The following is a 10,047-nucleotide window of genomic DNA, read 5'->3' as shown; positions in this document are numbered from 1 at the left end:
AACCAAGGTTTAGTTTCATTATTGTTCCCTTTTGTTTTGGTATTTTCACATCTTCCTTCCTCTTTTCTTAAACTACACTTCACCCTCTATACAGTTTACAAATTTTCTTTTTATAAAGTTTACTCATATGAAAAGTTGTTTCTCAAACTCCATTTGCTGAGATTCTATCTGTAAATGCATTTATAATGTATCTCAAGCAAACATATTTTCTCATTACAAAAGCCTACTACTTGTAGCTTATAAGTCAATTTGGGTATATTTTTACATATCGTTAATGCATTTATACATTGCTAGAGTTCTTTATCTAAGAATTTATGGGTTACAAAACATTAAAAATAATGGCTTCAAACTTTAGACATTAGTCATTTCAAATTAGTTTTCTGGAAACAATACCATTTTTTTCTAATGACATTTTGTGCTCATATAAAAAATGTAATTTTTTTTTCTACAACCAAGTAAAATGACTACATCAAGTAAAAAACCCACATTAACCCTTGTATTATATCTTATTTTTTTGAATTACTACAAACTCAATTTTTTTTTCACAGTTTCATTGTATTTCTGTTTAGAAAGATATTAAATATGAAAACATGGCGGTATTAACAATTACGTAAAACTTGAGGGGTGTAGTTAAAACTAAGCTTGTTCTGTGATCTCCCTGCCTTTTGCTTTTTAGTCTTCCCATTTCAGTTGCCCTATTTCCTTCACTTCAAAACCCTGAATTTTCCGTCCGTTGGTAAAACCCTCATCAGCCGCCATGGCCATGGTATGTCGCCTGAGAGTGGCTGCTGCTCCTCTTGCGCGACTCCGCTTAGGTCAGATCAAACGCCGTTTCTATGGATCGGCGGCTCAGCTCCAGTACGATTACGATGACGATTATGATTACAACGAGAGCCCCTCGGAGATGGAGGACTCCCTGGGATCGGTGTCGGGTAGGGGCGTTCAGTGGGTTGTAATGGGCGATCCATCGACGAATAGGCAAATGTACGCGGAGAAGTTATCTCAACTCCTCAAAGTACCTCATATTTCCATGGGAACCCTCGTTCGTCAAGAGCTCCACCCTCGCTCTTCTCTTTATAAACAGGTTTGCTTAATTACCTTTAGGCGTTTCGTAAAATCATATCGAACATTAGCTCCTGTTTGATTGTCTAGATCTGTTCTTCGTTAGTAATTTATGCTTGATCAAATTATGGAAATTGATTGAAAAATTGTTTCGCTTCGATTCAGTTTTACTCGTAGTGTTCATGAAATCCAGTTAGTCATCACCTTTTTTTCTTGGACAGTTAGGTTTACTCGTCTCTGTTTTTGTAAATTTAGATTGCTGATGCTGTGAATCAGGGCAAGCTTGTGCCAGAGGAAGTGATTTTTGGTCTGCTATCAAAGAGGTTGGAAGAAGGTTTCTACAAGGGTGAAACTGGGTTTATTTTGGATGGAATTCCTCGAACAAGAATGCAAGCTGTAAGTTTGGATTTTGCTAATCTGTGTGTTAGTGTTGATGCTGAAAATTTTATACTTGTTATGTTAACAGGAGATTCTTGACGAAGTTGCGGATATAGATTTGGTCTTAAATTTCAAATGCACAGAAGATTGTCTGCAAAAGAAGCATGGTGATGTTGGACATGAAGCATGTGCTTCTTCTTACCAAGATATCCTCAGTGTCAATGGGCGCAATTCAATGGTACTCTTACATCTATCTAAACTCTGAATGAAGAATCATATCATCTTGAACCTTGTAGTCTTTTTTTTTTTTTTTTTAATTTTTTTATATATATATGTTGGTTGATCTTATTTGCAGAAGAAGCCATTGGATTTGGAAGAATACTACAAGAAACAAAAGAAGCTTTTAAACTTTAATGTAGCTGGTGCACCTGGAGAAACATGGCAAGGACTTTTGGCTGCTTTACATCTTCAACATATGAACGCTCTCATCACCTCTTCTTCACACAAGTTGAGTCTATAATTAATTAATTAATTAATTAATTCTTGCAGTTTGTTTGTTTGGTTTTTCAACCACATTTTACTTATCACCGGCAAAAAAAAAAACAATATAGAGATATATTACGAGTGTAATATAATATAGTTTGGTGTTTGCTTATATATACCCAGAGTTCCATTTTTCCAGAGAATAATTTTGTTTTATCCGTTATAGAGTTTATGTATTGTGTAATGTAGTTTCAGACATGACACTGTGAAGCATTGGCTTTATCAATTTTGTCACATAATCAATCAAGTTTGCTTTATTTATATATTTATTTATTTATGTTTTGATGTCAAATGTGTCATCTGTTTTTGTAACCTTTCCTTCCTTTGAGTGAGAGAGACTGGGTAGATGACATTTATCATACTTAATCTGGTTAAATTAGGTAGATGGATCTTTGATCTGTTCTAGAGACATCTTCAATTTATATAATTTAGGTTTGGCCACCAGTTGCTTCTTATATGATGTCACGAAAATTTGGGGCTTGACTTGGCTACTTCCACTGTAATATTTACAAAATTGTTTTTTATGGAAAAATGAAAAGAAAGCCATCATAGTTTCGCCAAGTTTTGCAAAAAAACAATGGTACTTGATATTTATTTTACATATAATAAAGGCCATTTTTGTTTCAATGATTTTTATTTTTTTTCAAAATGTTAGAATAGAATAGCTGGTTTTCTTTTTGGTCCCTTCCCAACTACAAAGGGTTAGATGGATGTTTTATTATTTTTATAAAGGATAAAGTATAAGAAAGTCATCGTAGTTTACCATTTTTTATGAAAAAAAACATGATAAGGAACGATTTCAAATATGCCAAAGGTGTTCATCATCAAAGTGCAAGTTGGATTACCTCTTTGTTTGTTGTCGAGGATGTTATTGTTTGTTTTTGGTTGTTAGATGATGGTCTCTCAAGTCTCAACACTACACTCAGTGATATTCTTATTGTTTACGTGACATTGTTCAAGTTTTAAAATTTTCAACACTACAACCAAAATGAAAGTATAATACTATAATAACAAATTGATAAAGTATATTATTATTTCTTGTATTTAGCCATAAAAATTAAAGTTTAAAATACACATAAAAGAGTTTCATTTAAATGGCAAGTTTCGAGATCCATATTTCACCAACAATCAATTTTTAAACCTTTATCACAAATTAATCATTTTAATAATCGTGAAAATAAGCATGCAAATCATGAGATAACTTGTTTTTTGGTAACTTGGATAAATACTTTTGTAACATATATCATGAAGCATGAGCCTACTTAGTGCGTAGTCAGGATTTTAGTTTAGGGTAGGCTAAAAAATTTACAATGTATGAATGAAATATAGGATCTAAAGTTTTGAATGAGATGAATTAGTTCCTTTTCTCTTATTTATTGAATTTTTGTGGGGTGGGCCAAGGCCCATCTTTGCCTCTATGTGGCCCTACTTTCATCATCCATAGACTATGACTTAAACACTCGTCGACTTATTGGTGAGTAGACCTGGCAATTCGTGTATTCATGTCATCAAACGTGTCAGCCACGAATTTGACACGATACGATTACACGATGAGAAATAAGCTTTATCTCAATTTTTAAGATATTCGTGTCGCGTCTCTCACAGATTCGTGTATTCATGTCTGAAATTGTCAGGTCTATTGGTGAGGTCTATCTTTTACAAACATTTGATACCATTAAATTAAAAGCCTCACATCTCTAAGTAATACAGTATATTTTGTCCAACCAAATGAACATATTAAGAGGAGTTTACTCTTTTGGATAAAACGTTATTTTTTTTTATACTAAATGTTTTGTATATATAATACAAATGAATTCATTTAGATGTGATTCTTTTTACACAAACCTGTCTTTTACTTGTTCACGTTGAAAATTGAGAAATAGTTTTTTCTTTTTCCAGAAAAATGGAGAATGAGTTTGTTGGTGTTTGCCACTATTTTATGAGGTTGGCTTTAGTTTTACATCCAAAACCCAACAATAGAATAGTGCATTGAACATTACGCATTTGCAAACATTAGAGAAACATGAAAAATTGTCGTAGCACTAACTCTCACTCACTTTGACTTATTTGCAAGTAAGTATTTACAAGAAACAATAATATTGCAGAGTTATTTTAATTCTTATTTAAGTATGAATGAGTATTCAGTCACTATTCATCCATACCTGTTTAAGTAGTTGATACCGAATGGTACCATCATTTGATCTCCATCTAGGGCTAGGGCTAGGGGTAGCATCAATGATATTGATAGCAGTGAAAGGGGAACTCAGCTCATCAAGTTCATCATCGCTTGTGTTTGACTTTCTCAAGACTGATGATCCACTGCGACTCAAGTGTTTCTTAGTTCCACCAAAAATACATTTTATTATTGATGATGCAGATGGTGGATGATAAACAACCGAACCAGCTGCACATGGGACACTTCTCACACAATCTTCACCACCCTCCACCCCCAAATCCTATTTATTAGTATAAAACACCCACTCAGTCTCAATGCCATATGTTATTACACAAACATATCTTTGATTGTTTGTGTTTGTGTTTGTGTTACATAATTATACTGAAAATTGACTGTAACTCTACTGACCTCTGAATCTAGGACTTGTAGCACAGCTTCAGGAATAGCATCTGGACAAAACTCATCTGGGACAAAACGATCAAGTATCCCCTTTATTAATGCTGCACCAAAACTCGGACATACCTTCAAAAAAAAAATCAAAATCAAATGCGAGTAACTAAACAAACTAGTATAAAAGAAAAGAGCCCAATTTTAGAAACCTCTTTTCTGATTCTGCTATCTAACAGCATATCCTTAGGAAGCATCATCAGGTCACTCAATGCATTCAGGAGATGAAAAGGTTTAAACGAATCATCATCAATACCAAATAAATCAGTCAGCCACCTCGACCAATTTCCAATCTGCACATTGCCAAAAAAATGAAGAACATTTTAGAGTTTTGGTTGACATAATGTGTGTGTGTGTATATATATATATATATATATATATATATATATATATATATATATATATAGAGAGAGAGAGAGAGAGAGAAAGAGAGTTACTGCATTTTTGAGTTGTGCACCAGCCCCAAAGCTTGGTTTCCCTGATGGAACAGGAAGAACTCTTGCATCACTGATTGGGTCAGATACAGGATCAGTTGGAGACTCATCAGCAGATTCCCGAAGAATAGCATTAAACATAGCCACATCTAATCTCCCCATGCACTCTTCCATTACCTAGTAAAACATTATCAACCCAAAAAACAAATCATTAAAAAAAAAAGAAAGAAAAATTACATAAAAATTATCATGCAATCAGATAGATGAAAAGCTACCAATCTAGAAAGCACAGGCAAGCAACCGCAATCATGTCCAGCAGCTCGAACAGGACAAATCCTTTCGCAGGCATCCATGAAAGCAGTCTTCCATAGCTCCATTGAGAAGTTTGCTTGTTCTTGCTCACGTGATGTTTTTTTACTACATTCTGAATCTACAATTCTAACAATAGCCCTTGCAGCCGTTGATTGCATATATGGAGTAAGCGTCTGCAACCACATACTTATAGTCTTATACAATATTAATTCATATTTAATACTCCACTGCTATTAATCTATTATGCAACAAACCTGCCACCAGACTGACTCGATGATTCGTGAAAAGATCCAAGATTCAACTTTTTCTATGGAACAAGTAAATTGACAAGGCTTCTCCCATTCGTTTCTACAAGATTCTTTGATGTTCTTTTTGCTTATGTGATCTTGCTCGAAAGCATCATATATTATTGCTCTCAATACCACACAGTTTGACAACCAGAAAGTCAACCTAAAACATAAACAAGATTAATTATATATAATTTCCATCGTCATCATGGTAATTCATTAAGGTAAGTACTGTAGACCTTGGGACATCGTTTCCACAAGCTTTTGCAACCAAAATCAATCCGGAAACAATACTTTTTGCTGAACTTGCTCTTTGTGAAATCTGTTTGCAATTGCATGCATGAAGGTATAGCCTAGAAAGACGCCTAGCTGGCGCATGAACTTTATTCATAGAACTTCCATGTTCTGCTACTATTGAGTAAAGACCAACTTCAATAGCAGCAGCTTCTTTAAGCTCACTTTCAAGGTTCTGTACCCTGCGCTGTAATTGTTGTAACTTGTTAATATCTTTCCTTTCATTGCCACCATGAAAACCATCTTTCCTACTACTATTCTTCCAAGATCCTGAATCCAACAGGGAACCTCCAGATTTCACTTTTTTTAATCTATCACAACTTAAATTGTTAGACTCAAGACTTTCATCTATATTTGATGATGTCTGATGATCATCCACTTTAGAAACTTCAACACCACTCCTCGTATTGGTGTTTAATAATTCTTCATCTTTTTGTTCAGCAGCAATGGTTTTACTTTTATCTTGAACCAAGATTTCTTGATTGCTAACTACTCTATCCATGCTTCCACATTTGTCCTCAGCTTCCTTCTGCAATTGACTGCCACCATGTTATTTAACCAGTAAAATCAATGTGATACATTCCACTTTTTTAAAGCAATTCAAAATTCCTTCATGTGTGTTTAAACTGATTACTAAGACTTGAAATTATAATAATCAGTTTCGATTGTTTGGGTAAATTACAATTCTGATTGTTTAGGCTCAAACTAATCAGATTTGTAGAGGCAAGTAGAAAGTTGTAAGAAGAATGATTTTTCTGATAAATGCACAAGACCTACCTACACCTAGCTTTGATCAACTGATTTTCTAATTATCTTATTCCTATTATTCAAGTCAAAATAATCACTTTCAAAAACTCAAATCCAAACACCCTCTAACAAAGAAATTTCATATTGATTTTGGGCTTTAAGCTATATAACACAAGATTAAAACTGAATCTCCTTGCTCTTTGTTTTGAATGGAGGGAAGATATTGCCAATAGAAAAAAGGAATCAGCATAAAGTACCTCTTTGTGAGGGTTTGAACTCCCATTTGAGGAGGAAACATCATCATCAGTAATTGAGACACTCTCGGTTTCTTCATTCATCTCCGTTGATCCTTCTCTGACTAAACTATCCCCAGAAGATCTCACACGATTATTCTTCTCAAATGCTTCAATCTTTAGAAAAAGCATAGGCTGACTCGTATTACTGAAAGTCCTCTTGCAGTTCATGGGTACACTGACAATCAAACCATCTTTCACAACACCATACTCTGCAAAATCCACAACAGCAGTCGCCAACAACTGCCCTATTTTGTCCCTTCGTGGTTCATACATATTCAACTCCACGCAGTTCTTAAGAAAGTGTCACCGTCCCCAGCCTTGATCGACATATCTCTCATCAATGTCAAGTGAAGCTTAAACGATTCATTGAATTCAATTTTACCATCACCAACACTAGCACCAGGAACAAGTAAAGGGGTAACTGCTTTAGTAGTCCCTGAATTCTTGTCACCATGTTCCCACTGAATCAACGCAGAACGAAGTGATCTTAATGACTGAGATGGAGGCCATGGTTTAATCTCTATAATAGTGATAACATAATCGAGTTGTACAGATGGGCTTTTCCTGTTTTTGGCCTTCATTCCCGATACCATTTTTGATTTCTGCTCTTGTACCAAATAAGTTGCGTGAATGCCTGAAAAAAGCTATGGAACCACAGTAACCTTTAACCTACAGCACATAAGTATAAAAAAGTTTAGCTAACAACAAAACCGAATATGCAATAGATTACAACCCGAACGGGAAGGGGCTTAATGGGGTATAGACGCCGCCATTGATTATAGATAGTGGAATTCTAAGTTGAGCTTGTTGCTGAAGTTCATGAGCTATTAAAACGAAATTTTGACCAAAACAATGATAATAACAACAGCTCCAGCTAGGGAACCCGATTAATCGAAAGAAGCCCTTACCACCATATAACCATCAAATGCCATAAATAAACACAAGTATAATTGTGTAGATCAACCGAAAATAGAAGAATAAGAGGAATCAAGGATGCCATTAGCGAAAAAAAATGAAGCTCATGGAGAAAATTGCAAGGATTTTCAGAACTTACATGAAATCAAGCGTACCAAAAGTGGGTGAAGTGTGAACTCGAAGTAATAAATATTGTCTGGAAGAGACACTTGGTTATGGGCAGATGGGGAAGAGAGAGGATGTGATGTGAGTTTGTGAGTTAGAGATGAAAATTTAAAAAACGAGGGACTGTTTTTGTAACCAAACGAACAAGAATTCAACAAAAGCAATGTTTTAGTTTCGGTCCTTCAAACTCCTTTCTTTGGCAAAAAGGATTTGGATACTTAACCAAATGTGTGATTAAACATTATTAGATCGATCAAATCAACAACCGTATCTGTAAACAGACAAAAAAAAAAGCTACTCTTAAACTCAAGAATGAATCTAAAAAGTAACATTAACTTGGTGAAAATCACTTTCAACTTTTGTTTCCTTGATTCCTGATTTAATTCATATAAAAACATTTTGCCTCTCAACAATCGTCTTAAACATGTCCCGAAAATTGTAATGTTGGTGTTTATCTCGAACTTTCACAATCATATAATGCACTCTTATGGTCCTAAGAACCACTCAACTTTGACAAACGGGATACAAGTGTTATCTTATTTTTGAATCAACTTTATGAAAAAGAAATGTAGTCCTCTGAGGTTGATTATGATTAATTGGTGTTGTAATCCTGTAAATGAACGTAGCTATCGAATGCAACTTTCTTCTTTTTTGTTTTCTTGTTTGTTTTGTACTTCTTGCTACTTTTCTTTTAATAAATAGTTTGTGGTTAATAATAATAATCTATTATAATAAATGAAGATAATTTTTGACATGTGTCAATCTCTAATGAGTTTTGATATTTATTATTTTATGATATTTTTTAAATAAATAATATCCACATGTCAATTTATGATTTTTTAAAAATTTTTAAAATTAAAAAACTACATAATAATTATACATATATATTAAAGTATCAAATATAATAAATATTATATTAAATTGTAATTAATATGTTTCTTTGTTTCTTATTTCAAAATTTTATTTTAAAAAATACTTATTATTTATATTTTAATATTTTTTTTTTTTAATCAACCTGTGTATTATACCTAGTAATAATAATAGTAAAAGTTGAATTTGATTGTGTGAGAAACATCAACTCGTTTATGGCTAGGAAACAGACCTAATTTAAACATATGATCGAATTAATTTTGATAACATAAAGCCTCAGTATTTAAAGCATAGTACTAATCATTCATTGTTGACTTTAGGATCTTATACTAGCATATGTACTATCATGAAAAAAGTTAGATGGTATATAATAATTATAATAATAATATTTTGTTTTTTGATTACCTATTATATTAAATTATTAACTGAAAAAAAAAAAAACAATTTTAGAATACAAGTTATTAAGAGCTATATTATTGGGAAGTTGCCACTTTTTATCCAAATTCCTAATTTACTTTTTTAAATTGGTGTTAACTAATAAAGATGTGAAGATAAGGGAGTCATGTGATTATATGACTAAACTAGAAGGTGGTAGTATGCATGAACATGGAACATGGAGGAGTGACAACAGAGTAGTTGAAGGACGTTTAATAATGTATGAGTAAGGTTTACTCGAGCAAAGCGGAAGGTGTATACACGCTCTAACGACTGCAAAGAAGTTAACAACCAAGTGTCGGTGTAACGAAGGTTGGTATGAATTTGGTGGTGGTGGGCGCGTGAGCATGAACGTACTCGCCGACTGACAAATTTGCTGTTTTCCACTCTCAGCTCCCGCTCAAATGTGTCCCGGTCGCCGGAAAATATATGTCCGTCGTTTGGATTAAAAATCAGAAAATACAAATTTGCGACAACTTAATTATTATGATTAAAAATCAATGATTTTTTTTTGAACTACTAAAAGAAATCCTTAAATTCAAGAATAAACTAAATTTGATAATTTTAATTGCCACGTCAACTAAAAGAAGCTATGTCCTTTAGATAATTAACTAAAATAGATTTAGATAATTAACTAAAATAGATGGTTATGGAATATGGAAATAATTGAATGTATTTATATTTAA

At 33.3% G+C, this 10,047-nt stretch overlaps 2 protein-coding genes across 3 annotated transcripts; one reads left to right on the top strand and one right to left on the bottom strand.

The window, feature by feature from the left end:
* The first annotated feature begins 685 nt into the window (after positions 1–685).
* LOC111921492 (probable adenylate kinase 7, mitochondrial) lies at positions 686–2,246 on the top strand. 2 transcript variants are annotated; one of them, XM_023917078.3, is made up of 4 exons: positions 686–1,084; positions 1,339–1,458; positions 1,529–1,678; positions 1,796–2,246. In XM_023917078.3, exons 1-4 carry the CDS (start codon positions 758–760, stop codon positions 1,958–1,960), a joined length of 762 nt encoding a protein of 253 aa, XP_023772846.1. In that variant the 5' UTR covers positions 686–757; the 3' UTR covers positions 1,961–2,246. The 2 variants fall into 2 exon arrangements, with proteins under 2 accessions (XP_023772846.1, XP_023772839.1); XM_023917071.3 differs by having other exon boundaries at positions 688–1,084; positions 1,318–1,458.
* Positions 2,247–4,020: 1,774 nt separating this feature from the next.
* Positions 4,021–8,184, bottom strand: LOC111921502 (uncharacterized). The gene is given in 10 exon segments (XM_023917088.2): positions 4,021–4,439; positions 4,568–4,681; positions 4,759–4,899; positions 5,044–5,217; positions 5,316–5,525; positions 5,607–5,802; positions 5,879–6,462; positions 6,938–7,278; positions 7,281–7,645; positions 8,031–8,184. Coding segments are annotated over 9 exon segments (2,364 nt in total). The 5' UTR covers positions 7,570–7,645; positions 8,031–8,184; the 3' UTR covers positions 4,021–4,124.
* Positions 8,185–10,047: the final 1,863 nt, after the last annotated feature.

This window comes from Lactuca sativa, chromosome 4 (genome assembly GCF_002870075.4).
Source record: "Lactuca sativa cultivar Salinas chromosome 4, Lsat_Salinas_v11, whole genome shotgun sequence".
Taxonomy (NCBI): Eukaryota; Viridiplantae; Streptophyta; class Magnoliopsida; order Asterales; family Asteraceae; genus Lactuca; species Lactuca sativa.
The sequence above is the reverse complement of the archived record's forward strand: the minus strand, read 5'-3'. Positions and strand labels throughout refer to the sequence as shown.

Excerpts from the sequence above, each read along its gene's own strand:
- LOC111921492 (XM_023917071.3), top strand. The coding sequence starts at position 758 with ATGGCCATGGTATGTCGCCTGAGAGTGGCTGCTGCTCCTCTTGCGCGA. Across the intron at positions 1,459-1,528 it reads CTCGAACAAGAATGCAAGCT|GAGATTCTTGACGAAGTTGC; the intron begins GTAAGTTTGGAT and ends TTATGTTAACAG. Across the intron at positions 1,679-1,795 it reads TCAATGGGCGCAATTCAATG|AAGAAGCCATTGGATTTGGA; the intron begins GTACTCTTACAT and ends TCTTATTTGCAG.